The sequence below is a fragment of the Delphinus delphis genome, chromosome 11 (assembly GCF_949987515.2).
Source record: "Delphinus delphis chromosome 11, mDelDel1.2, whole genome shotgun sequence".
NCBI classification, from domain to species: domain Eukaryota; kingdom Metazoa; phylum Chordata; class Mammalia; order Artiodactyla; family Delphinidae; genus Delphinus; species Delphinus delphis.
The window spans coordinates 43,938,336-43,965,478 of record NC_082693.1 but is presented as its reverse complement, the minus strand read 5'-3'; the positions used below and the strand labels follow the sequence as shown (position 1 = coordinate 43,965,478).

At 50.4% G+C, this 27,143-nt stretch overlaps 2 protein-coding genes across 3 annotated transcripts; both read right to left on the bottom strand.

Moving 5' to 3' along the window:
- Positions 1-491: 491 nt before the first annotated feature.
- PA2G4 (proliferation-associated 2G4) lies at positions 492-8,540 on the bottom strand. Of its 2 annotated transcripts, XM_060024959.1 has the most exons (14): positions 8,289-8,540; positions 6,356-6,484; positions 5,989-6,094; positions 5,827-5,896; positions 5,487-5,579; positions 3,851-3,914; positions 3,545-3,623; positions 3,287-3,365; positions 3,063-3,196; positions 2,314-2,408; positions 2,061-2,188; positions 1,849-1,902; positions 1,564-1,630; positions 492-783 (listed from the first exon to the last, which is right to left on the bottom strand). In XM_060024959.1, the coding sequence occupies exons 1-13, from the start codon at positions 8,374-8,376 to the stop codon at positions 1,565-1,567; spliced, it is 1,185 nt and encodes a 394-aa protein (XP_059880942.1). In that variant the 5' UTR covers positions 8,377-8,540; the 3' UTR covers positions 492-783; position 1,564. The 2 variants fall into 2 exon arrangements, with proteins under 2 accessions (XP_059880942.1, XP_059880941.1); XM_060024958.1 differs by having other exon boundaries at positions 492-1,630; positions 8,289-8,538.
- Positions 8,541-9,528: 988 nt separating this feature from the next.
- Positions 9,529-27,072, bottom strand: ERBB3 (erb-b2 receptor tyrosine kinase 3). The gene is made up of 28 exons (XM_060024957.1): positions 26,859-27,072; positions 22,910-23,061; positions 22,205-22,391; positions 21,380-21,505; positions 20,684-20,749; positions 20,393-20,511; positions 20,143-20,284; positions 19,653-19,766; positions 19,424-19,544; positions 17,734-17,807; positions 17,504-17,594; positions 17,052-17,257; positions 16,715-16,847; positions 16,417-16,507; positions 16,038-16,192; positions 15,580-15,633; positions 15,094-15,235; positions 14,374-14,493; positions 14,150-14,248; positions 13,774-13,959; positions 13,460-13,615; positions 13,143-13,218; positions 12,814-12,960; positions 12,403-12,500; positions 12,118-12,306; positions 11,886-11,957; positions 11,382-11,676; positions 9,529-11,194 (listed from the first exon to the last, which is right to left on the bottom strand). The coding sequence occupies exons 1-28, from the start codon at positions 26,938-26,940 to the stop codon at positions 10,671-10,673; spliced, it is 4,017 nt and encodes a 1,338-aa protein (XP_059880940.1). The 5' UTR covers positions 26,941-27,072; the 3' UTR covers positions 9,529-10,670.
- Between the last annotated feature and the right edge of the window lie 71 nt (positions 27,073-27,143).

The following is a 27,143-nucleotide window of genomic DNA, read 5'->3' as shown; positions in this document are numbered from 1 at the left end:
GCGGAAGCAGCTCTAATACAAATTACCCATCCAATCTCAGGCTGGCCCTGAAAAATTGCATAACACTAAATGCATTCTTCCTGGCTTCCTAAATCAAGATAATCACTTGCATACAGTGTTCTTACTTTTTGCAGTAAACATTAATGTCCCGAACAGTGTCGGCAGCAAGGTTTATGTTTTTACGTCAGAAAACTAAATCACAAACTCCCATAGAAAACGTACTCTTTTCAGAGAACCCAGGATTTATGTCCCCCCAACTCAAGGTATTCCTTGTTTTAGAAAGGTAAAATATGGCTATAGAAAACTGGTTCCAGGGACTTCCCTGGCAGTCCAGTGGTTAAGATTCCGTATGGGTTCAATCCCTGGTTGGGGAACTAAGATTCTGCATGCCAAACAAAACAAAACAAAACAAAACAGGTTCCAAATGATCACCACTTCAACTCACACTCTCCCACCGCCATCAAATAAGAGCAGCAAACAAAGACACATGATTATGAGCAAATCCAAATTTATTTTAACGCCATGTCATTTTCAATGTGTTTAAAAACCTTGTAAGTTAGCGGGAGCCCTAGTTCCCTGGGACAGCATGCCAGAGGTACTGAAATTCGTCAACTTTCTCTCCAAACCCCTAGCAATTCATCCAAGTCCACAGCTTCAGAAAGCCAGGAGTTTTGTCTCTTCAATCAGTCTGCTCCTCTGGTTCCAGGTCTTTCTTTCAAGAAAGGGAGGCCAAAATATTTCATACAGGGAACAAAACCACAGTGGAGCTTCCGACTCAGGTTTCTAAGATAGAGCAAGGGAGGAATCCCACTGACTCCAAAGAAATGGACATGGTTGAGATGGATTACTTCTTTACAGCCTTGTGGAGGGGGAAAAAATGTCCTGCAGAACAAAATTGACTACAAAGATTTACAAATGAGGATCCATTTGATAGATGAGAATCCCTTGGTAAACGCAGGCTCCAGCTCCTAAAAATGGGAGGGGCCTGACTAGACAGCCTGGATCATAAAAGGAATCTGCCACATGTGAAGAAAAACAGTCTGAAGAATAGCTCCTCTATTTTGAGCCCTGATAAAATACTTGGGGAGAGTGGGACAAGAGAGAGGAACAAGCCCCAAGAAAGAGGAACAAGCCCCAAGAGGAAAATGCTGACGCTGGAGTGGTATAAAAACATTTCAGCTGAGTTTTTAGTGGTGGCGGCTACTTTAGCCTCTTCCCCGTTCTGTTGTAGGGTCATAAACCTCGACCAAGCAGAGAATAGTAGAAAAAGGCTAGAAAGAGGGGCTTGAAGACGATGGATTTTGACTCCTGATTTTATTATTCAATTTCTCTTTTCTATTTAAAGTAGTCTTCGATGGCTGGGAAGCCTGGCCTCCCAAGACCAGAGTCAGTTGGAGCTGGTTGTTGTTGGAAGGGGGCTAGGTTGGGGGACTGGGACGAGGACAGGGAGACCCCGCTCTGCTGGTGGTCCTGGGTGGAGAAGACGAACTGCATTTCACAGAGCCTGGGGTGTGGTGGGAAGGGGATGAGGCAGGAGTGGCAAGCTGGGGAGATGGGACCCACCTCAGTCCCCAGCTTCATTTTCTTCTAAAGTTTCCCCACTGGTGGCATTCTCTGCAGTCTTAGAGGCCTACATTCATGGAAAGGAGAGGGAGAAGACATGTCAGTTTCCAACAACTTAGGGTAGTGTCTGGGGGACCAAGGACAAAAATATCCTAATTCTCTAGGTCAGGGCTGAGACGGGGAGAAATAAGGACATACAGAAATCTATACACCCACCATGACCCAGGAAGGTGGAATAAAGAGGGATCAGGTTCACCCTGCCAGAGAGGGATGACTGTAACGAACCTTCTTTTTTTTCTTTTTCTGGGTTTTCCGACTTGCCGAACTCTGGAGGAGGGCCTGGAACATATAGAAGAAGGAAAACAAATTTTGAGGAATGTGGAGCAAACACCAAGTGCTACTCTCAGCACTGTAGCTCTCTTCAGGACCTTCCCATCACTTATTCCTCACTCCCAAGACAAGTGCCACGTGCCCGCCCCTTTCCATCCCACACTAACCTTGAGCTCTGCATCCTGGACCTCCATCTCAGACTTATAAAGGTCAGGCTCAAAGGGACCACTGGTTATCCGCATGGGGCCATTGGGCATAAGCAAAACTGTAAATTTAAACTGGGCAACAAATTCACCTATGAGAGAAACAAAGTATTTTGATAAAATGTTCCCTTGTCATCCATCCTCTTTTCTGTGAGCTATAGGGAGGAGGGGACCATAATCAGGGGCTCCAAAGTACAACTCTCTTCTTAGAACTTACCCTCCTTCTCATAGAGAACATTAAATGGTTGTAGCAGTTCGTGTTTGGCGCACTCCACCACACCCATGCGGGCCTTCTTCTCATCTTCAAATGCTCTAGGGAGGGAGAGACAAATTCAGGTATCCTTATCTCCTTATCATGTCTTACCATTTTGCTCATGTTTTTAAATAACTCCTACCCTCAGGCAGAAATCATGCGTAGGATTGCTTTTTTACACTACCTTCTGTGAGAGGGAGATGGCAGAGGGGAGAAGGCATGCACACAGGCTGGAGCTACAAGTCTAGGCAGGAAAGGAGAGAGAGGGAGGGAAAGGTGGGGGAAGGAAGAGTGCTCCTGGGGGCTTCCCTGGTGGCACAGAGGTTAAGAATCCGCCAGCCAATGCAGGGGACAAGGGTTCGAGCTCTGGGCCGGGAAGTTCCCACATGCCACGGAGCAACTAAGTCCTGGCACCACAACTACTGAGCCTGCGCTCTAGAGCTCGCGAGCCACAACTACTGAAGCCCACGTGACTACAGCCCGTGCTCCGCAACAAGAGAAGCCACCGCAATGAGAGGCCCGCGCAGCGCAACGAAGAGTAGCCCCCGCTCGCCGCAACTAGAGAAAGCACGCGTGCAAGGAAGACCCAACGCAGCCAAAAATAAATAAATAAAATAAATTAAAAATAAATAAATAAATAAAAGAGTGCTCCTGGGTGTGTGGTCTATGGGTCAGACTGGTTCCAAGCCCTGAGCTTGTAAGTGCAGTAGTACCTTAAAGTAAAAGGCATGGCATCAAAACGCCTTTCAACCTCACTGAAGAAGGCACGAGAAGTTTTCATTTTCAGGCCATACTGCTTAGAAGGGTCTCTTTTGTAAATGGTGGTTCTCTGTCCTGCATCCTTGGCCTAAAAAAGATCACATTTTGGTCTGGTGCTCTTGGAACACACCCTCAGCACCACCCCCCCACCCCGCTAGCTCTGGTAAACATTCCTCACCTTGCCCTCTCCTGAGCTGACGAGAACATCCACAGCATATACTTCATGTACCTCAAATTCAACTTTCTCATGGTCCTTCCTAAAAGGAACAGAAAGGGAACCATAAAGAGCAATAAATAATTCCTGGAGTTTAGAGTAGAAAGTAGATAAGATTAGCCTGAAAAAAAAAAAAAAAAAGATTAGCCTGGAGTATGGAAGGATAAATTCATGACTAGTCTGGTATGACAGAAGGTACAGGGTGGCATACAGGGCACCTACTTCTGCTGGTCTGTGGGATTCTGGATAATGGTTTTCTCTCCATCGATGACATGCTGCTTCAATTGGTGTGACAGCATACCTGCAGATTGGACAAAGTCTATGGTACCACTCACCTAGAATCCCAAAAGGTTTCCAACCCACCCACCCAAGTAATGAGAGCAAAGTGCCTGGCTATGGAAACACAGGGCACTGAGGTTTTTGGCTTGGATTATGTCAGAGCCAAGATGGATCCTCAAGGGAGCAAAAGTCTTAATTCTGCAAAACCACTCATACTTAGACCCCCAACCCTACTATCTGAGGTCTCACCTTCTATTGGTGTGCAATTAAATGAGTGGGCAACTTTGTTCCAGGCTTCTGTCACTTGTGTGTTCTAGAAGTACAAGATCAAATAAAAGATAAGATACACGGGCTAGTAAGTTGTCTACCATGAGAACAAGAAGCATAAAAGAACTGAGAGGGCTTCCCTTGTGGCGCACTGGTTGAGAGTCCGCCTGCCAATGCAGGGGACACGGGTTCGTGCCCCGGTCCAGGAAGATCCCACATGCCGTGCAGCGGCTAGGCCCGTGAGCCATGGCCGTTGAGCCTGCACGTCCGGAGCCTGTGCTCCGCAGTGGGACAGGCCACAACAGTGAGAGGCCCGCGTACCACAAAAAAAAAAAAAAAAAAGAACTGAGAGATCTAATATCCTCAAGCAAGTGCAATGATTCGCATTGGTTTTTCATTTCATAGGCCCTATCATCCCTACAACCTAGAAATAACATTTGCATACCATTTTACAAAGCACTTTCACGAAGATGGTCTACTTAGATAATGATTCTCTAAGGTGAATAGTGCAGATCTACAACCCAATCTAGAGGAGGAAACTGAGGCTCAGAAAGGTTACATGATTTGCCCAGGGTTAAACCAGTTAACCAAAAGAACCTGGTATAAACCCAGGTTTTCTGACCATAGTGTTTAGTCCATTATACCTGGAATTCTAACCTGTTGAAAGGGTATAGAAACTCTTTTTTACATGGATGATCTCAATCTTCACAGCCATGTGATAATAAGGCACAATTTAATTTTCCCCACTTTACAGATGAGGAAATTTGAACTTGAAGTTATTTAAAATCAGTATGGGGTGGCAACAGGGTGAGAATTCAGAAAGTCTAATGTCACAGCTAGACAACAGCCACTATATTAACAGTACCTTTCAGTGAAAAGACACAATATAAATAATGAAAAGACACAGTATATAAATAATAAAAATAATTAACGTGCAAAATAATAATAGCTGACACAAGGGCTTACTATGTGCCAAGTACTGTTCAAAGTGCTTTATGGTAGCTCTACGAAGTAGGTACCACTGTAAGAAACCTACAACAGAGGTTTAAGTAAAAATGATGCAATTAAGTTACAATGGGGACAAACTGATGAAAAGTGTAAAGAAGAGAGCACAGAAAAAAAGAGGATGCTTTAAGTATTGAACAGGTCTCTGAAATCTAAGCGTTAGAGAAAAATCTCCATTAATAGTCTAACACACTAAATTGTATGAATTCATGAGCAGTTTATGATCCCTGGGCTTCCTAATTTTGTCTTGCAAGGGGCTTTGGCCTCTTTGCCACCAATTTACTGGTACTATTATGATTTTTGTTTTATAAGCTTCTAAAATTGAGTTTTAAAACTGTGGTATCTGTGTTTTATTGTAAGCTCTCTATCTCAAATTATTTTGGGGAAAGATGCACATCCAAAATATGAAAAAGGATCTCTACAGGCTCCATGAGAAAGGGACCACATATCCCCTTACACCTAGCACGATACCATCTAAGGTAGGCACTCAGATTTAACTGCTCTTTGGTACTACTCTTTAATTCCTGCCTCTTCTCTTTCAGTATAGAATAGCTGTAGATGCCTAATGCATCTTTGGCTCTAACAAGCTTTGGAGTTGGACTCAACAGCTTACCTGGTTTCCAGGTTTGACCAGGCGTAGGGCAGCTTCAGCACAAAGGTGAGCTGCCTTAATGACATCTGCTTTCCGCCCTGTTACTTGGGTCCCCTGTAGATAAGGAAATGCAGTGAGTGCCTTCCTGGAAAGCTCTTTAACACAGCTGGTCTTTCAGTTAATATCTGTTTGTGTCCATTACGCAGCCAGTGGTCAGGAGAGAAAACACCCTTTCCTCTTTCATTTCTCTAGATACTCTCTCAAAACTTGCGTGGTGGTGGGGCTGGGGATAAGAAGCAAGCAGCAGTGCGCCCTCCCCCACTCCCCACTGGCTGAACAGCGTTCAAAGTGGTCCACCTACCAGAGCTACATCAACCACAAAAGTGTGAGCCACATTAGCGATGAAGCCATCCACATGGACCCCAAGGTCGCTGAAAGGCAAGAGCAGAGTACAGCATTAGCAACTGGCACTACTGTGAATGCTTAGGAAGAAGACAAGTGCTCTAAAATAGTTTAAGCTTACATTTTTACCAAGTCACCTTCCTTGAGAATATAGTCCTGGTCGCTCTTCAAAGGGGAGAAGTGACATACACAGTTATTTACTGAAATGCTGGTGGGAAAGGCAATACCTGTAAAGAGACAATCAGCCTTACTGCCTTGCTCACTCTCTTGGAGCCCTGTTGCCCCTCAGAAAGATGAGTGGATTTTCTTCAGGGTCTTGCTTAAGTTTGATCAATTTGGATTGGGTGGGAAACTGCTTGAATCCCCCCTGCCATTCCAAATTTCCAAATATCTCAACGAGTGCTGGGGTAGGGGTTGCATCATTACAATAAAACAAACAGGACTGAATAAGGGTCAAACTTAGGAAATTCGTGAGGGATTATTTTTACCTTTCTTCATTTCTTTTTCTTTTTTGAAAATCTTCCCTGTCTCTTCCATTATCATGGCATCACCTTTCTCACACAGGCTCAGTACCGACACACCTGAACAGGATGCTTCCACCAAAGACCGAAGTACCCCTGGGAACAGAACCCCGTATCAGTCCTGCATGTGTTGTCTAAGTTACCATCCAAGAAACACCTAGAAGTTGGACTTAGAGTTTCTAATATTCCCTAGTGCCATTGCTCAAAGGATGAAAGAGGGAATAAGTTTTGTCTCTTGCAATGTACCTCCCTATAATCTCGAAATCTCTACCTTCCTTTCCTGAAATAAAAAAGCCAACACTCCCTTTCCTCCCTTATATAGTGTGACAACTGGGTATGCACCATCTGTCTCCTTAGGCAAGGGAGACTTTCAAAGATGGTATCTGTGGTGTGGTAGGACAGGATTATGAACTTTAAGGGGGTTCTCACCAAGGTATCCAACATACATGCAAAGCAGCCTGGAGGAAATTTATAGGCGTCAGGGACAACAGGAAGATAGACATGCAATTGCTGACTCCAAGCTGATGCACCGTTAAATGCTACCTTCTTCCCTTCCCAGACACCCCAATTAGATGTTAGTAATCCCAATTTATGTAAACTTATTTCTTCAAATAACAAGTCAAGGAAACTTAAACTAAGGTCCCTGAGCTTCAGCAAGCTCTGCTTTTAGCAGGTTTCAAAGAGGTATGTGACCCAAAAGAGTTTCAAACTGGTATCTGGAATCACAAGTGCCTCAGAAGTTATAGACTGCAAGAGGGAAAAAATTTTTTTTCTGATTCAAACCACTCCATGTCCATTATGTTATAAAGCATTGTTTTGTTCACCGGATACCCTCTCCGCGGCCCATCCTGGACTTCAGATTTGATTTCTGTGATCCAAGTTTTGGTGATTCTTTGGAAGTCTGAAAACCTCAGGTTTTCAGCCATAGGATCAAAGGCATCCTAAATGCCTATCTTTACTGTCAAAACCATTTAAAAGCCCAAAGACAAGCACTTTCTGTCCCCCTAACTGGGTTTTAAATTGGAAAAAGAGAAGTCAGAAAGTGAGACATCTGTCCAGAGTGGCAGGGGCAGCTACTGAGTAAGTCAGAGCACAGTCCTAATATTCTGAGATTCTAACATCAGTCCCCCCTTTAACAGTACTATTCACAGGTTTGCCTAGTTGGGGGGAGGACCTCAAAACACTCCTAAAGTTGTGAAACCCTTGAGAACAATCAAATTTGACGACTAACTAAAGCCATCTGCGCAGATTGGAGGTAGTGATGAATAACTTCGAGAACAGTGAGATACATCTCCAAGAGTTATGGGGTGCCCTCCAACGGTCCCTGAGCTGGCCCAAGAGTAGAAGGCGGCCCCCATCAAGGAAGGAGCTGAAGTAAAGAACGAAAAACTACAACAAAGCACGTGGTAGGGAAGCTGGTGTCAGGGACCACAGCGGAGAGAGCCGGCGATCCGCAGGGGACCTGGCAACACGTGCCGGCTAGGCTCCTGACGGCGGAGAGCCGCTACAAAATAGAGGGGCTCTTCCTTTTCGAGATGGCTTCGTTGCTGCCAAAATCAGAGACAGAGATCCGGACTGAAGGGTGAGGGACAAGAGATACGCCTCGCCTCCTTACGAACCACCTAGGGCTGGAGCCGGCCGGAGGCCCAGCTCTCCGCCCCTCCCGGCCGCCCGCTCGCCCGCCCGCATCTCCAGAGACTCCAGCCCAGGCCTAGCCTCTCAGGTCCCAGGCGTGACACGGAGCCTCCCCACCACGCCACCTCCAGCAAATCTGCGCGGGGCCCTCACTAGCCCACACTGCATGACCCCACCGCTCCAGCCCCTCAGGGGCCAGCTCAACACCGTCCCCCTTGCCCCTCCCTCCCAGCCTCGATCTCCGGACCCCTGAGGCCGCACTCACGGTTGGCAATGTCGCCCCCCATCTTATACTTGGTCACGACCAGGTCCTCGGCGATAGTTTGCTCCTGCTGCTCGTCCTCGCCCGACATCTTCCCACCACCACCACCCCTGCAGCTTCGTTTCTCCTGAACCGCCGCCTCTGTCGCCCTTCCCAGCCACAGGCTGTAGCCACAGTCCCTTCGATCCGCGAGGAGAGCGCGAGCAAAAGCGCGAGCAAGCTAGGGAGCGGAGGGCGGGCGAGAGCGAGAAACTGCGAGCGCGCGGGCTGAGGCGCAGGGCACGCTGGGACAACGAGTCCCTCCTACCGCCAGCCTCTAGCCCCCCTCGCGGGCTATCAAACTACAATTCCCAGTCTGCCTTTCGCGTCCCTAAGCCAGGCCCTGGGGCCTTGCCCTCCGAGGGCCTCGCACGCCGGAATCGCCGAGCACGCTGGGAAGGGTCAGGCTCCGGCGGGAAGGCGGAGCCGTTGGAGAGCGTGAGTAGAAGCGTGGTCTCTCCCGGAAAAACCACAATCACCAGGAGCGCTGAGCGAGAACCCGTAATAGAGAGGGACGGGCTAAGGGAGAAGGGGCGGAGCTACGGCGGGGAAGTGTGTTTGGAGGCTGCGGGGCAGGGTGGAGCCGAACAGAGGCGAGTCGGGGAGATTGCGTTAAGGGCGCGTACGCCCTTCCCCGGATCCCTGGAGTGGCAGGAGGGACCGGCCCGGCCAGTCCGCTCGTCCTCAGGTGCTGCGAGAACGGGGAGGGGCAGAGCGGGTGTGGAAGGAGATCAGGAGTCTGTGCAGCAGGGGCTAACTGAGCAGCCAGACTTCTGAAGGATTATCCGTTTACAGCCTCCCAATCTAGAGACGGGACTCCCACTGAAGATGGCACTATTGTTTAACAACAGACTTTGATGGCACCTAGGGGAAGTGTTCACGGAGATTTAAGAGAATGGGAGTTCTGAAACATTTGCGTTTTCAGTATTCCACCTCTTAGGGCTTTTTCTAACTTCCTAAACGTGTTGTTTTTGCTTGTTTTGTTATTCCCAGTTGGTTGCCCTGTAGATTCCTAGTAAAACCCTTAAGTGAGAAGGACTGTGCCCTATGCTGGTCTTAAGGGAATAAGGAAAAGTAGGGCTGGAGAAAGCTACATGGGGCCGAGTAGGCCTATCAGGAGACAGAGAAAGAAGCATATAGTGGTAGCTATCCACTGCTGAGGGACAGAGAAAAGGGGCGGTCTACCTCACACACTAAAGGTTTTTATTTGACAGACAAGAAGCTGCAAAACGTTGGCATTTTTATTCAGACGTATAAAAACAAAACAAAAAAACTTCAGGGCTAACAACAGATACCCCCAGTTTCCCATCCATGGGGACAGAAGTCTGAAGCTGGGTCCTCTTTCTATGCCACCTGGAAACTTCCCACTACTGGATGAGAATAGCTCCTAAAAGTGGCTCTTGGGACCACTGTGAATCCGTCCCTTGGGTGGAGATCATATACAGCACATGTAGGTTATGGTTTACACAGAGATGCCCAGTTATTTTTCCTTCTGACCACCCCCACTCCCACCTTCTGAGATAAGAAGTCTGGGTGTAGGAGCAGGCTGTAGTTGCTGGAGTTAGACTTGATTCAGTGCAAAAACAAGAAGACAATGCCCCTTCAAGGGCTCTGACTTATATATCAGTTTTCCTTGATACTTTACAGTAAGAGCACATGCATTGGAAAATCTTGAATCCGGACCTGCTATTTGATTTACTTAATCTCTTTAAGGCTCAGTTTCCTTATTTGTAAAATGGGATAATACCTAGCATACAGAATTGGTGTCAAGGATTAAGTTAGATAATGTTGGTAAAGTTTAGCATGATGCTCGACACATAGTAAATGCTCAGTTAATAGTAATCATTAATATCTACTCCCAACCTCTTCACAAGATTTTAAGCTTCTCATTTTTTCTAGGGGGTTAAGGGTCACAAGCCAAAATTTTGCTTTCCCCTGCCAGGTTTCCCCCTTTCCTCTTCCTTCGAAGTCTGATGGGCAACAAAGGCACACTTTAAAGCCTAGTCTCAACAAGTCAGAGTCTAAGAGAAAGGGACATGGGGAGTAATCCTTCATATCGCCAGGGAGTTCCCCCAAGGAAGTTGAGGAATGGGACTGGGAAAGCACATAAAATAGGGAAAACCATCTCCTTTCCTGGGTTTGGGAAAGAGAAAAAGTGCAAAGCTGGCTAATACCACAAGAATTTTGTGTCCGAGTGTTTAAGGCCTCCAAAGGTTGATTGGAATTGTCTAGGACTAGGGAAATGGGGCTGAGATCTGTGAGGGAGACAGACTAAGGAGAAGAGGGGTACCCTCCAGAGGCACTAGCTGCCATCAGATGCTCCCTGAGTACCTCAGTGAGCAGGGGTTATGTTCTCTGGGCATTAGCCTTGGGGAAAAGCCGGCTATGCCAGTAATCGGGGTTATCAAAGGCAGAGTCAGTGGCTTCTAAACTACGTAGAGTTTTGAGGCGGGCATAATGGACCTGGGGGCCATGGTGTACAGGCCCCTGGAAAGCTCTCATTTCTTCATACCCTTGCTCAGCTGCTGGGCAGGCCTCCATGGCTGCATAATCCCCCCCAGGACCTCCTCCACCACGTCGCCGATTCATATATTCATAATCTTCATCCGGAGTTGTGCTGGCATTGGGCATGGTGGGCACGGGGTTGAGCGGGCAACTCTGTGTGCTGCCCAGGGAAGCACTGAGGTCTGATCCCACATCCATGTACTCGTAACCCAGCTCCTCAAGGGAACTTGGCCTAGGGGGACGAGATGAACTGCACTTTCTCCTCCGGTTCATGTATTCATACTCGTCGTCGTCATCTTCTTCTTCAGTACCCAGGACAGAACTGAGACCCACTGAAGAAAGGGTGCCTTCCCGGGAGGAGGTACCTGAGGGTTGAGAAGAGAGGCTAGGTATGTGGTATTACTTCATTGTAATAGGCAGTGAGGAGTGGGGGAGTCTTAGGAAAAAATGAATAGGGAGGGATATGATCAGAGAAGACAGAAGGATCAAGAGGAGCCTGTGGAAGGAGGATTAGAGAAAGATTTGAGGAAAGCGCTACAGAAAGTCAGGCACCTTTGAGGTGTGCATCTGGCATGACATAACCATTGACATCCTCTTCCTCTAACCCTGGTGGGGACTGTGGGGTGACAGGAGTAAGCAGGCTGTGGCGCTGGGAATGGTAGGCACTGTCTCCTCGTGGCCGTGGGCTCCGGCTCCGGCTTCTACACATGGATACCTTCTCCTGGAGCTCGGCCTCAGAGCCTGTCACATGGCCCTCCGATGACTCTGATGCCAGGCGTCCCCGTGGCACTGGGTGCAGAGAGGCTGGACGGTGGCACCGTTCACTACACCCACGAACTGCAGACTTCTAAGGAGGAAAATAATACATGGAGATTTACACAGAAATGAGGGAAGAAGAGAGATTTGTTTAGAAGGAGCTTGGGTCGTTCAGTGCCTTCTGTTTTGTAGGACACTGATTAAACCTCAGAGGTTTTTAAAGTCTCCCACACTACCCCTATCAATCCTAAGACACTGCCACCCAGCCTCTTGGCATCCTCTTAAAGAGACAGACCTTACCTGGGCAGCCTCCCCAAGATTCCCCTGGTTCATAGGCATATATCCCGATGATGGACTTACAAGGCTCTGGCTCTAGGATGAAACAAGTGAGGAAGAAGTTTAGATTAAGAGAGAAATCTACTCACCACAGCGGCCTTTGAATAGTTAATATGGACATCTGTGGGATTCGTGAGGGCGCAGGTGTACAGAGGGCTTAGGGTGCAGAAAGTCTTGGGAAACTGGAAAATCTTACCCCACGTGGCCGAGTAAGTGTTCCAAGTGGCAGGCTAAGGGCAGAGCCTAGTGTGGTTGCCAAGTTCTCCTCCTCTGCCTCCAACTCCAGGTCTAGGTCTAGTTCTGGCTCCAGCTCTACTTCCTCCAGTTCCTTGTTTGTTAGAGCAGGGGGCTCTGCCCCAGGCGGAATTCCAGGCCCACTCTCTCTCTGTGAGGGCAGGTGGTTGATTGTTAAGGTACATCCTGGTTCCAGCCAAGTTCCCTTTTCTCTAGATCTCCTTGGCACCTCCTAATCTCCACTCACCTTTATGACCAGGTACCGTGGTGGGTCTCGGGCCATCCTGGTGAACTCATTGGCTAGTTCTTTAAAGGTTGGGCGAATGTTCTCATCAATCATCCAACCTGGGGGTAAGATGTAGGAAGGAGAGCGATAAGAGGGGAGTGGAGTAGGGAGGGAAGCTACTTAGAAAATGGCTGACGCTTTGTTCCCTCATCTTTGTGTGGGGAGCCTGACATCCACGTAGATGCCATTGGCATCAATAATGTGGAGAGTGCTTAGTGTTTATTGGGCGGAGACCGTTTGGGGCATGCACCGCTGTCCTGGGTATTCACTTTTCATCACTGAGCATTGTTTATCTATGCTTTTTAGGTTTTCAGTCCAATGAAGCAATAATGGAGTAAAAAAAAAAAAGGCTGAAATCAGCAGGTAACTCACACTTGACCATGACCATGTAGACGTCAATGGTACAGATCTGGGGCTGTGCCAACCGCTCCCCCTTCTCCAGCAGATCTGGTACTTCAGCCAGTCGCAGCCCTGCATAGGGCTCTGCCCCAAAGGTCATCAGCTCCCAAACTGTCACTCCTGGTATAGGAAGACATGACTAGTTGATGGCAAAATAGTAGACATGGGCATGCAGATGAAGAGAAGGCAGAACTTGATCTGACCCAGGATCTGAAGGGCTTAGAGATTCTAAGAAAGGGTCTCAAAAGGCATCTTTGGAATTTGGACCAGTGATGGTATGGTGGGCATCCAGATGGACTGACCATAGCTCCAGACGTCACTCTGGTGTGTGTATTTCCCAAAGTGGATACTCTCGAGGGCCATCCACTTAATTGGAGTCTGGGGGATTAAAGACAAAGGTGTCACCAGCTGATTTCCACACATTTTCTTAGCATTTCTAAATCCATGTTCTCCGTCGTTCTTTGCTGCTCTCTAAACTTTTATTTCTGGCATCTCCAGGTTCTTCTCCTTGGACTAACCCTGCAGCATCTGCTAGCCTCTCAAAGAGACCACAGAGTACTTCCCGTCCCCATGCTTCACTCCACCCCTGCCTCCTTACCCAGCCTTTGTGTCACCTTACCTTGGTCTCACTGTGCAGTAGCTGCTTATCATCAGGGGGCAGCAAGTCAGCAACCCCAAAATCTGCCACCTGAACCTGACTAGGTGATTTCAGTAGCACATTTCGGGCAGCCAGGTTCCTGTGCACCATACCATGTTCCTCAAGGTAGTACATTCCCTATAGGGAAGGAAGTATTCTCAAGGTTGGGGAAATTGGTCCTTGAGCTTCAGAATCACCTCAAACCCTAAGGCACCTCTCAACACTTGAACCTCCTGGTCCCCTCCCTGTGGGCCCACAGGCAGTTTCATCTTAGAACTCCTCCAGTCTCCTCTCACCTTGGCAATTTGTACTCCCCAGTTGAGCAGCAGCTGTGGCCCCAGTGCCCCACGGTGTTGTCTCACATGATCCAGCAGGGAGCCCAGAGGCAGGTACTGAGTGATGAGCTGCAGAGATGACCCTGGGCACAGTCCCAGCAGCCGTACAATGTGGGCATGGTCGAGGCTGCCAATGGCCAGCATATGCTAAGAGACACAAGAAGGGTCATCCTGGGAACAAACAGGGTCACATAAAACCAGACCAGGGCTCCCCCAACATTCGAAGACATCAACATGGCTAACACAGTATCTGCTAACACGAGACCGTGCTTCTACATAATCGTATCTAATATCAACCCTCTCCTAGTGGCACACAGAACACCCTGCCTTCACTTACGTCCGTCACAGCTTGAAAACTTTGCCGTCCACTCTTGTCCTCAATGACTTTAATGCAGACTGGAATCTTGATCGATTCACCCTCAGGAATCCACACTCCCTGGGAAATTTTGGGCAGGAGTCAGCCTAAGGTCATTCTCCCCGGGCTAGTCCTGTCTCTGAATCTTTCCCTCCTTTGCCCTAGATCCTTTTCCCACCTCCCCAGACTTCCTGTGGGCCACTCACTTTGTGCACAGTTCCGAAGACGCCCGAGCCCAGCACTTTAAGCTTCTTCAGCTCTGTTTCCTTGAAGATTCTGGCCGAGACTTTGTTAGCCTTCTCACTGGGATCCAGAGGCTCTACGCTCTGGAACAGATGGAAAGGAGGCACTCAGGAAAGCCCACTCCCATGTCCCTCTCCAACCCCCTCCCCAGAGGTGGATGCCAAGAGCAGCAAAGCCCAAAGGGGTGGGAGCAGGAAGAGGAATGTCTCTAGTCTTGGAAAGCATTGCAGGCATATGGGGGAATAAAAGACCTGAGGATTGAGGAAGTCGTTTGTGTTCATGAGACCAGAAATCAAGAGGGTCAGGTTTTCCCTTTGTTGGGAGAGAGTTGGTAATACTATCACCTTGAGTACTTTTATACAATTCTCTCTGTTTTTCAAAGCACTTTCACATACATCATCCCCTTTTACCCTTACAGCCACCTTGTAAGGATGAATGTTATTATTTCCTCTGTATACATGCATAAACTGAGGCACAGAGAAGGAAGCTAACTTCTTCAAAGTCATACAGCATATTAATGGCAAAATCAGGACTAGAATTCATGTCTCCCATTTCTCTGGCCAGAGTCCTTTCTAATGGACCATACTACCTCCTTGAAGAAAGGGATCAAAGCTCTGGGGAAGGAAGAGGATCTTAAAGGGTGATGGTATAGGGTATGTTTCAAGGGTAAGCTAGGCACTCACCTCACCCCGTTCCAAGTAGCGCCTCATAGCCCTCTTATTCTGAATCCGGCGCCCACGCCAATAGAGAAAAGTGCTGCCCAGGATCAGGAAAATCACTGCCAATCCTACTACCACTGTTAAAGCCATTGCCAGATGGGTTTTGCTGTGGGACAGAGAAGCCCAGAATTATCCTGGGTCTACACTTCCCTTACAAATGTCATTTACACCTGTACTAAAGGTATAGCGCAGATCTGGGGCAAGAAGTTAACATTCACATCTACATATATCCTTGAACAATATGAAGGGGTTAACCTCAATCTCCACCCCAAGACTACTGCAAGTTAATCTTAGGAAGGGAAGACCAGAAGCCTGGATTCTTGTGTCCCCAGGTCCAGTGATAGTAGCCTGTATATAGAGGGCCAGAATGGATAGAGACTTAATCTTCCCAGGAGGTAACGGCCCTTCCCCAAATATTCCCAGCTCCCTAAATCTCCAAGCCCACCATACCTGATCAGTGCCAGTGTTTGGCCTAAACAGTCTTGTAGCTCTGGTCCCTTACACCTGGAGAAGAAAGTCACCTCCTTAAATGGGAGCTTGGTAAACTTCCACAGGAAGCTCAATTCCAACACTCTCAACGTACATTGTTTCAGACCCTACCATGGCATCCCATCCTGAAGCCCAAAGCATATCCCAAGACATGGCTCCCATCTCTGGCTCACCAATCCTCCCTGAGTCCCTCTCTTGAATGAAACTCCCCTGAGCTGAGGTTATTCCAGGTTCCCCAAATTGTAGCGTCATTTTGTGCTGTTACTGAGTTTCCCTTTCTCCAATCCTTCACTACACAGCTGGGAGTGGTTCTTAAGTCATAGTTCCTTCTTTCTTTCTGCTCTCCTCACCATCTTCTTTCCCTCTAGTTCTGTACTCTTACCCCTCTGCCAACACCCTTTTATCATCCCATCACTGACCCCTGGGTGCAGTTCTCATGACAGGGCCGACATTCATTCTGAGCATCTGGGTACTTGTAGATGGGGCCCTTGGCACCGAGGACTCCAAAGGGGCAGCTGCTCACACAATGGGGCCCATCTCGAAAATGGGCACACTGGGCACAAGCATCAGAGCCCTGGGTGGAAGAGAGAAGGTCAGGAAGTATGGTATTCCAAGATCAATTCCACACTTCCCAACAAGAACTAGCCCAGCCATTTAGGATCCTCCATTCACAGACCCTAGCATTATCTGACCTCCCTGTGCCTCTCTATGGCCTTGAAATTTGGCCATATCATTCCCTAGACCCTCCAGTGTTGCCCCGCCCTCTCTCCCTTAGAGATCCTGGTGCTGCTACTGTACCGAGCCATTGCACGTGGTAGTGCCCTCCATGGGTTGGCATTCCGGGTGGCAGGAAAAGCATTCAGCTTCATGGGCAAACTCACGAGGCTCCCTGCAGTGGGGGGCCGGGGGTAAAGGGAGGTGGGTCACTTCCAAGGCCTGACCTTTATGCTCTGATCTCCCAACCACAGGGCCTCCTTCCTAATTCCCACCAAGGCATATACAGAAAGTTGTCTAAAGGCTTTCAGGTGCCACGTGAACAGCTCCATCCCTTGGGTCCATCCCCCAACCCCTTCTTGACTCTCCCCCCTCACTGTACCCATTCAGAAAGTTGCAGTGGGTCACACAGACACCTCCTCGGCTGTAGTTTCGGCAAGATAGGCACTGACTGGGGCCTGGGCCCCAGCATCCCCCAGAGGAGCACAGTGGGTCACACACTTTGCCTTCTGCCACTGGAAAGGAAGGGGTGGGTTAGGAGGAGTCTGAGGTCTCCTAACAAGCCTGTTCCTGAACTCTTGCTCATTACTGCTTCCAGCCTAATGTCCCCCTCTCCTTGGCTCTGTCCCCCATCCCTACTCCCACTTGCAGGGCAGAGCAGCCCTTATACCCCTCTCCTGCCTGATTCCACCGCCCCGTCCGTGGGCCCTTTCCCTCACCGCAGTCTCTGCGGGGCCGATTATGCTTGATGTCCAGTCTCTCTTCCGAAGGCCCCCGAAGCAGCCTGGTCCAGTTCAAAGAATGGTGGTAGCAGAGCTGTCGATTGGCACTTATGTAGATACGCCCAGCACTAATTTCTTTCAAGGATCGGAGGCCCAGAGATGTTACATTCAAGTTCTTCATGATCAACAGTGAGAAGCCCCGGCTGAGAACAAGGAGACTGGATGAGAGGGGAGACTACAGAGGAAAACCTGAGCACGCAGTGGATTCATTTCCATTCAACAAATTTGCTCTGGGCTAATCAACCCACTGAGAGGGACTCCCCCCTCCTTTAGCCTTTGCCCCATCAAACTCCCACTGTATGAGACCATGCCTTGTATTTCACTCAAGGATGCCTGAGAAACTGGGTTCTTTGCCTGGAGATGCGACGACCTCCACACCCCTTACTCACTTGTAGAGGCTTCGGCCCCCAATGGTCGTCAGGTTGGAAAAGACACTGAAGTTGTGCATGTGGGGAGGCCAGGACTGGATGTTCAGGTAACCTGAGGGGTTGGAGAGGGGCACATGAGTGGGGAGCCTCTCCCCTTCCTTCCTCAGGTTTGCCCGGTCCCTCCCCTGACGCCTGGCACATGATTTTCTCAAGTGGTATACTCAGTAAGGGCAGGCTCTCCTCCCATTCACCTGTGATCTCCCGCACTGTCCGGAAGACATTGAGCTTCTCAGGGTCCAGAGCAGGAATCTTGTGCCAGGGGTCTCTGAGGAGAACAGTAAAAACCAGTCAACAAGGTAGAGGCATAACCAAGTAGCAGTGAGCACGCCTAGCCTCAGAACTTAGTTTCCAAACAGCGTTCTCCACTAAAAGGAAACAGGACTCTTGGGAGAAATGGCTGAGGCAGGAGAAATATAACATGAGCCTACAGCATCCTGTGCAAAAAAGTAAGGAAATGCTCAAAGAATGAGGGGTACAAGCCCAAAGAACACAGGAGCCATCATGAAGGGGCCCCACAATGAACAGACCAAGGACAACTGGAATGATGATTGTAAGAGACTCTGAAATGTTGACTAAAACAAGTATCCACACAGATTAAACACACAAACAAGTAAGTAAATAAACAGGAAGGGAAGGCTCTCCCTCACACGAGAATGCCTACAAATAAATACAGGAGGAATAATGGAGTTAGAAAATCATCATTTGGCAATTCTCATAAAAACTGCTTCAGGCAAATATCTCCCCACAAGATACTTATTAATTGCAAAGGGAAAATAGTAACTTTACAGTAGAAAAGCTGGCAGACGCCCCCTTAACCAAGTGACCAGAGGTATCATCACCAATGATGGAACAAATCAACATCATGTGCCTCCTTGATACTTTGCACTGAGAATACAACTGTAGTATTCCTATCAAAATGCATAACTTGAAGCTAAGTGTGAGGCAACATTAGATAAACCCCAACTGAGGAACACACTACCAATCACCTGACCTGTACTCTATCAGCAATGTCAAGGTCATGACCTGTGACAGATTAAAGGAGACTGAAGAGACACCAAATGTCAATGTGTGATCCAGGACGTGAGCAAGACTATTAGCGAAATGTGATTACGGTCTGTAGATTAGATAACATTTTGTATCAATGCTAATTTCCCGATTTAAACAATTGTACTATGGTTTTGCAAGAAAATGTTCTTGTTTTCAAGGAATACACACTGAAATGTGTATTTCAGTGGGGTGAGGGGACACCATGTCTGGAAATTTACCTTCAAGTGGTTCAGAAAAACAAGAGCATGTATATATAGTGTGTGTGGTGTGTAGAGACAGAAATGATAAACATGTGGTACATTGGTAACATTTGGGGGATCTGAATAAAGAGTGTATGGGAAATCTTTATACCATTTTTTGCAACTTTAGATCTAAAATTTTGTCCAAAGTAGACAGGTGGCCCTAACGTTTCACACACACACTCACACACACACACACACTCACTCACTCACTCACTCACTGTAAATGCTGTCCTATGGATTAGAATGTCCCTTTGCTCTTTGTGGCTCCAAACCAAGAAGCAGAACTAGGGGAAACAGCTGGAAGTCATGAGACAGATTTTTATCCAATTTAAGTAAGAACATTTAGAAACCTTGAAGAAGGAGGACACAACGTCCCTGTCCCTTGCCACTCAGCTGGCTGGATTGCTTAGGGGTATCTGAGGGGATTCAAGCCCTGGCTGGGGAGTTAAGCACTGTCAGGTCCTTTGTGGCCTCTAAGATTTTATGATCTAGATTCCTGATCAGCTCCACATACGAAGCCTTGAACCAATGCAATGAACCGTGAGCAGGTGGATGGGGTGGGGGATCAGGGGATGAAAGCAGAATCTCTAACCCATTGAGGCCGGTGATAAGAAAGTCCAGGTTGCCCAGGATCTTGGTGCAGTTCACAAATCCATCAATGTTGCTCGAGTCCACAGTCTGGAAGCGGCTCCCAGAGCCCGTCCCCTCACAAGCTGTAAACACAGAAGAGGCTCACTGGGGAGGGGGTGTGGGGGGTGGAGTCTGAGTAGGCTCAGGGGAAAGGGTATCTCTTCACCAACTCCTTACCATCTCTTACTCACCTTTGGGGCACAGACCCCCACAAGGTTCACATATCTTGAGTCCATTTTTATCTACTTCCATTTTGTCAGGAGGACAAGCCCTGACACAAGATGTTTGATCCACCACAAAGTTATCTAGGAGGGAGGAGGGCACCATTAGAGATGAGGGAGGAACACTGCCAACTACCAACTAACTGAACCTCCTTCCTCCTGCTCGGCACTGCATTTGCTCCAATCGACCACCCGAGGTTCCTTAAGTGCTGTCTCATGGATTAGAAAGGCCCTTTGCTCTTTGGATCCAAAGAGCAGAGCTAGGAGCAATTGCTGGAAGTCATGGGGAGATAGATGCGGGAACAGGACATAGGGGTCATTCATTAGGGGTGACTAGATGATCACAACCAATTGCCCTCTATATCCTCTATTAACCACCCAACTTGATCCATTTTGCCTCCTAAAATTTCATCTAAAATCCTCGTTCCACTACCATTGTTCCTTCCCTTCAGACACTTACGGGGACAGCTGGCTACACAAACTCCTCCATACTGATACTTGGTGTGGGGATTGGGTTCCAGCTGGAAAGTTAGCTTGTTGTAGACAAGAGGCTGTGGACACTGGCGTACACAGGCTCCACTGTCATTGAAGAGCCGGCAGGCCTAGGAACACAGAAGGCTCATAAGACTCATGTTACATATGGACCCCTACTTCCTCCCCAAAGCCCACATCCCATTTCAGAACAGGCAAGCGGTGGTAACAGTACGTACAAAGCAGTCTGTGTCCTGAGGGCCCGAGCAGCCCCCTGCACACTCGTCGTGGCAGCACTGGTTGGGGTTCGGCCCAAAGCAGTGACCATTACACTGAGGGGCACATATGGTCTTGGTCACTACGGACGGAGAGAAAGCACAGCTGTCAGGGCTCACAGGACTGAATTCTGAGGCTATCTCTCACCCTCTTGCCTTAGAGGCTCATCGCTACCCCCTGTCGACACAGGCTGGGGTGGGCAAGGATATGAAAGTGTATATGAGTTTGAAGTCTTTAAAATGAAGTAAACCCACGTGTCTGGCAGTCTTCTGGTCCAGGACCCCAGCATCGCCCCTTGCAGACCTCATGACAGGGGGGACCTGGTTGGGAGGGAAAGTAGCACAAGCGGCTGTCAGAAAGGCTTGCTCAGATCAACAGGGTATGATGTCAGCACACAGGCACCCAGTCCCGGGAAGCGAAGAGCCAGGGCAGCATCCCTCCTTACCCCAGCGGAGCTGGGCTGGGCTCAAGTGAACCTGTCAGCAAGGGGTGGAGCCGCGCCTCCACACCACCCACAGGGCAGCTGAGGGGAGGGCCCGGGGCACATGCCTCACTCAGCCCAGTCCCAACCCAGGAATTTGGTTCTTCTTGGCAAACTGAACCCAGTAGGAATATGTGTGAGTGAGTGGACAGGGAGTGGCAGACTGCGGTCAGGGTTAGGTAGGTTCTAAGAAGCAACGATGTAGGAGTGGAAAGAGAAATGGATGTGCAGTCCAGAGACCTGGCTTCCCACTCAGAGCACAGAGTTCTTTAGCCCCTTTCCTTCACACGCTGCTTCTGCGGTTCGGGTTCTAGGGGACTGACCTGCTCCCTCCTGGCAGGCTCCTTGGGTTAGAGCCCAAGGTTTGTTCAGTGGCAGCTGGGTTCACATTAGGGACATACTGATGAGGGGAAAGGAGTCACTCTGGTTGGGTGGGGGCAAGGGGGCAGTCTTGATCATGGCCACTCACAGGTCCTGCCATTGTCCTTCACCACTATCTCGGCTTCTCGGTCCCGCACGATGTCCCTCCAGTCAACTGTGTCCATGTGACAAAGTTTATCATTCTTCTCAATGTAAACGCCCCCTGACAGAATCTCTGAGGTAGGGAAGAGAAGTGCCGGGGTCAAGGGCTAGTCAGGGAAGTCCTCCTTCTCCCTGCCTCCCCACCAGTCTGAGCAGAGGACATGGGCAGGCGGATATGTCCAATTAAATCCAAACTGCAGAGGAGGCACGCCTTGTAAGAGGAGCAGGCCAAAAGAAAGTCCTTCCCCCTCAGACACCTGTCCAGATCCGGTTTAGCGAGTTGGGGAGGGGAAGGGAAAGAAGGAGAGTAGATCCCTGACTCAAATCCACACCTCCCCACCCCCGCGTGCCCTACCTGTGTGTTTTTCAACTGACTGGGACAGGCAGAATCAGAAGGTGGCCAGGTGGTATTTAACCCCTCTAGTCCTCCAGCTTGGGGCGACTTGTGAGGGCGGGAGGGAGGATTCCCATTCCCAGGGAAGGAGGGACATCAAGGGACACTGTACTCGGAAGTTAGAAGAATGTGTAACAGCCTCAGCTCCAACTCCAGCCCCACCAGGACATAAGGACCCTCCCTGGGGATAGATGCCTCAGCTCCCTGTTAGGGCCCTCTATCATTTAAGGAGGAGTGGACCTTTAGACCGTGGTGGTCAAGGTGGTGGGCACGTTGAACGGGGGTACTTAGAGGGAGCAGTCTTGGGTCATCATCAAAGAGGCACCTGTCAGCAGGTTGGCTGAGGGGCAGGCCTGGAAGGAATCATCAGGAACTGACCAGTGAGCTGAGTAAAGCGGAGCTGGCGCAGAGCATGGCTGGAGTTGGTGTTGTAGTTCAACATGACAAAGATGGCAAACTTCCCATCGTAGACCTGGGTCCCCCGCACCACTCGGAGGTTGGGCAGTGGCAGCGTAGAGAACTCATTCATGGCCACAAGGACGTAGCCGGTCACTTCTCGGATCCACTGTGATGGAGCAGATCGTGTGGGTGAGAGGGAGAGTGGGGCAAGAAGTGTCAATCCGCTTTCCCTCCCTAAGGCACTGAGGAAGCTCTAGCTCCTCTAATTTTTTCCAAGTCCTGTTTTGGAGTAGGGAGTAGCAGGCGCCACACGACTTCTGCAAGTGAAGACAAGCTGTGGAAATAACCGAGGAATTCTAGGCTCCTAGCCTTTCCTTCTCAGGGCTCCTCAGGCCAGGAGGGTCCTTGCTTATCCCTTCCTCACCTCCTCAGGTGCCTCTTGGTCCCTGGTGCAGAACCCCACGTGCCCCTGCCCCCTTCTCAGGGCCAGCCCCTGTGCATCCCCGGCTACAGCGACCAGTCCACAGGCCCCAGATTCCAATCATTGCCCCATAAACACACTGGCTTGGATCTTAGGAACCATGGAGTCTTAGGAATGCTCAACTCCAGCCCTGAGGACAGGAAAGAGGCTTCTGTAGGGAGGACAAGGGGGAAGAGGTCGAGGAAGGAGGTCGGCACTCTAACCTGCAGGAAGGAGAGGTCAGCATTGTGTCCTGTGAGCACGATCTCCAGGTTCCCCATCACCACCTCACACCTCTCGTAGAGCTTGTACAGTGTCTGGTACTGGTTCTCGGCATCGCCGGTCACACTCAGCCCATTCAGAGTCCCAGGGCACACTGTTCCAAGTGGAGGTAAGAATGGCAGAGGCCTGGACACAAGTTTTCGGCCCTGTCCCCCAGGACCACCCCTTGGTTGCCCTCTTCCAGTAACATTTAGCACGATCAGAGGCAGCTGCCTCCAAGCCTCCGCCCTAGAGGCAGATGGCAAGGCCAGACTGAGAGCCTCAACTTCCTCTTTTCCCAGAATCCCTTCACTGGCCCCCTGAACAGGAAGGTGAAAGATTGCCTTTTCCCACCTGGGCCTCCTCTGTGCCTCTACTGGGTACTACTTTAGATGCTAAGGAGTTAATCAAGGAGGATGTGGGGTTGTTTTCCCCTCCCTAGAAAGAAGTTAGAAAAGGACCACAGCTTGGTTACCCTCCTCTTCCCTCCCCCGCTCCAACCAGGGCACTTCTCTACCCCCATCCTGCCTCTCTAGGTCCTGGAATAAATATCTCTTTGGGGCAGCACACAGCCCCTATTGTGTCTACTGAGGGTGGGATGGGGGCAGAGGGCGGGGGCAGTGCCTGGGGCCACGGTACGGCCCACAATGAGGCGATTCTATTTAGGAGGAGGGGGCTGCCCCACCCTGTCCCCAGACACCCTGTCCTCAGCCGCTGGCCCCCTCTCTCCCCTCAAGCCTTGGGCTCAGACGAGTGACCTCACTGGCAGGGGGCCTCTGGTGGTAGTGTGGGGGGCTCAGTGTGAGCTCTGTCTATAAAGCTGGAAGATAGGGAGCTGACTGCCCACCTCGCACCCCCTTCATCAACTCTGGCTTTCCTCTCACTCTGCTCCCCGTCCCAGCCCACTCCAGCTCCCTCAGCATCACACTTTCCAGCCCTAGAGTATTTTTCAGCAAATACAGAGAAGCCGGATGGAAACAGCAGCCGACTGCCTCCATTCTAAGCCTTCTACCCAATTTCATCGTCAGAGGAGATTCATTAAGAAGCCTTCCAGGGCTTCCCTGGTGGCGCAGTGGTTGAGATTCTGCCTGCCAATGCAGGGGACACGGGTTCGAGCCCCGGTCTGGGAAGATCCCACATGCCGTGGAGCAACTGGGCCCGTGAGCCATGGCCGCTGAGCCTGCGCATCCGGAGCCTGTGCTCCGCAACAAGAGAGGCCGCGATAGTGAGAGGCCCGCGCACCGCGATGAAGAGTGGCCCCCATTTGCCACAACTAGAGAAAGCCCTTGCCCAGAAAATGAAGACCCAACACAGCCAAAAATAAATAAATTAATTAATAATAATTTAAAAAAAGAATGTTTCCAACATGGCACTCTCACTCACATTAAGGACAGCCTAGACTCGAAGTACATGAGGCATGTCAGTCTTGGGGGTTCACTTTACTTTGTAAGTATGGAGGACATAGGGGCTATGGGAAATGTTGGACCCTGAAGCCCTCCCTACAACTTGTCTCTCCTCTGGCTCAGTGAAAGACCGTGGGGAGGGGGGTAGATACCACCTGTCCCAGCCACCCTTCCCTGAGGCAGTGGCAGCCTAGTGGGAGGCAGGAGTGAATGGAGGGAGGGAGATTGGTGAGGCCCCAACACCTCCTCCCTGATGCACCCCTAGTCTGACCACCTGACCTTTGAAGGGCTCCCATTCCCTATCACACCCCATGAAGGGAAAGGGGTGAGCTAGACCCAGCAGAGGGGTAAACAGGCTGGGAGCTCCCAGAGGAGCCTGGGAACTCTAGGGTCCTTGGGTTGAAAACGAAACGACTAGGAGGTTAGTCGTTTCTGGAACAGCGCCACCCCAACCCCCTTCCTGGCAGGACACCCCCTCTTCCAAGTCAAGGCGCCAACCCTTCTCCCCAGATAAGGGAGCCACGATTTCTGCACAGGGAAGTGGGGTGTGGGCGTGTACACACACACACACACACACACACACACACACACACACACACACTTGTACACGTACACAGCTCCCCTACTGGCCCAGAAATCTACACTGGTTCTGTCCTTGGGTTTCCTTATTTGGAAGGATTTCAGGTGGCCCCATCCATTCCACCTGCCCATATGTGTTTGTGCAAACTTTGTGTCTGTGCTTGGGAGGCTACGGTGTTGGAGATCCCAGTTCCCTGCCACCCTGAGGGTAAAGTCCATATTACACAAATAGGAGCAAAGGGCTGGGTGGGAAGAGAGTATGAACAGCACCTCTGAGGAGGAACCAGGCAGCTTGGGGAGGAGAGGGGGGGTAGGGGAATTAGAAAGTCCCTGCTATACGCAGGGATTAGGGGCACAGGGAGGGCCAGTGGCACAGACCCCCCCTTTGGTAAAGAGCACTGGGGTGGGTCACAGCAAGAATCTCCAGCCCCTCCTTAACCAGAGGCCTCCTCTCCAAAGTCCCCCACCCCCCATCACAGCCAGGACAAAGGGGCTATAGAAGGACTGAGACAGGGCCGGATGCCCAGAGGCTGCAGGATCCAGATAAAGGGTAAAGAGACCCAACCATGCCTGCCTCCTGTCTCCCTCAGGGAAGGTGGCCAGGATCTGGGACTCCTGGGTTCCCAGCTGAAGATTCCAGGGGTCTGGATGGGACAGTGATACACAGTCACTTTACTCAGTCTCTCCCACTCCAATCCCCAGACCCCCGCCCTCCACCAGCTGGGAGTGTTCACATCTCAAGATCCCAGGGTCTAAATTTAGGCCCAGCAACTGTGAGGGAAGCACAGGTGTTTCTCCCACTCCCACCCTGGGGAAGGGGCCCTGACTGTGCCAAACCCCAAGCCGAGATCTGGGGGGAGGGGAGGAAATCAACAGGGTTCCTCCAGTGCCAGCAACCCCAGCACCCCTCAGGTGTCCATGGTCCCAGAGACACCCCAAAGAGGTGGGCTCAGCTGGCATGGGAGTGGGAGGAGGAACAGAGGAGCAATCTGACTCTTGTCTAGACTGCTAGAGACAGCCAGACAATAAACAGAATGGGGGTGGGGGTGACTCTGGGCCTAAGAAGGATGCCCCACCCCAAGGACAGGGAGCTCAGAAGACAGGACAGGTGCCCTGTTGGCCCTCAGGTTGGCGAGAGAAAAGACAGAGAGAAATAGCGTCTGGAAGTCCTTGACCCTATAGCTCCTGGCTCAGTGCTTTGTACATAGTAGATGCTCAATAAGTATTAGTTGAATTGATCTGGGTCTTGACAAAAAAGTTTGGTCAAGTCGGGGACCAGCTAACTTTATTATTTTGAGAGAAAGAGGCCAGTCAGCCTCTGCGGGGCCTCTCACCCTGCTGTCACCTGGACTTGGCCCTTGGGTTAATCTCAGCTCTCCACAGGGCAGGCCCACTCACGGAAGAGGAGGTGCCTCTCTAGTTTTCCAACAGTAGACAACAACAACCTCCCCCCTTCCACAGCTCCGCCCTGCCGGCAAAACAACAAAACTGGAGGTTTTTGAGCCCCTGGGGGCAGGAGGTTGGGAACAAACTGAGAACCCCCCCTTCCCTGCCCCGCTCTTTCCAAGATCTCCACCTCCAATCATCCCCTCACGTTTACAGAATGGAGGTCCCAGCTCCCCTCCCTGCAGGGCCCCTCAGAAGTGTGAACTGTTTCGGCATCAGCCCTATCCGGAGAGACAAATCAGAGGGTCCGCGACACGGCAGGGAGGAGGTGGCCGGGGCAAGGTAGTGGTTCGGGAATCCCGTCCCCGCCCGGACCACGCCGAGAACCTGATCCTGACGGTCTCCGCCCAGGGGGCCCCAGCGCGCCGGGGCTCCGCACCCCCAGCCTCGCACAGCCCGAGCTCCTGCCCCTGGCCTCCGGCACCCCGCGAATTTGTCTCGGAATCCCAGGTTCCGAGCCTGCCGGTGCTCCCGCACCGCTTACCTGCCTGCGAGTTGCCCACCTCGGAGCCCCGGGCCAGGCTGAGGAGGAAGCCCAGCACCTGCAGAGCCCCGTTCGCTCTCATGACTCCAGCGGAGAGTGAGGGGAGCCCAGCCCAATCCGGCCGGGGGGCGGCCCTGGACTAGGACATCTAAGCGGAGCCACCTGAGCCGCCGGAGACTTGGTAGCGGCGGCAGAGGAGGTTGCAAACTGCAACCGGAGCCGGAGCCGGAGTTTGGGGCGGGATGGCAGGGGAGGGGTGTAGTCTGCAAGGGAGCGCAGGGGGAG

Coding starts and splice junctions, on each gene's coding strand:
- PA2G4 (XM_060024959.1), bottom strand. CDS start 8,376: ATGTCGGGCGAGGACGAGCAGCAGGAGCAAACTATCGCCGAGGACCTG. Junction 6,095..6,355: donor AGAAAAAGAAATGAAGAAAG/GTAAAAATAATC, acceptor GTCTCTTTACAG/GTATTGCCTTTCCCACCAGC. Junction 2,409..3,062: donor GCCATGCCTTTTACTTTAAG/GTACTACTGCAC, acceptor CTCCCTCCCTAG/AGCATTTGAAGATGAGAAGA.
- ERBB3 (XM_060024957.1), bottom strand. CDS start 26,940: ATGAGAGCGAACGGGGCTCTGCAGGTGCTGGGCTTCCTCCTCAGCCTG. Junction 15,634..16,037: donor CATGAGAACTGCACCCAGGG/GTCAGTGATGGG, acceptor TTTCTTCTCCAG/GTGTAAGGGACCAGAGCTAC. Junction 12,501..12,813: donor CTACATGGTCATGGTCAAGT/GTGAGTTACCTG, acceptor TCTTACCCCCAG/GTTGGATGATTGATGAGAAC.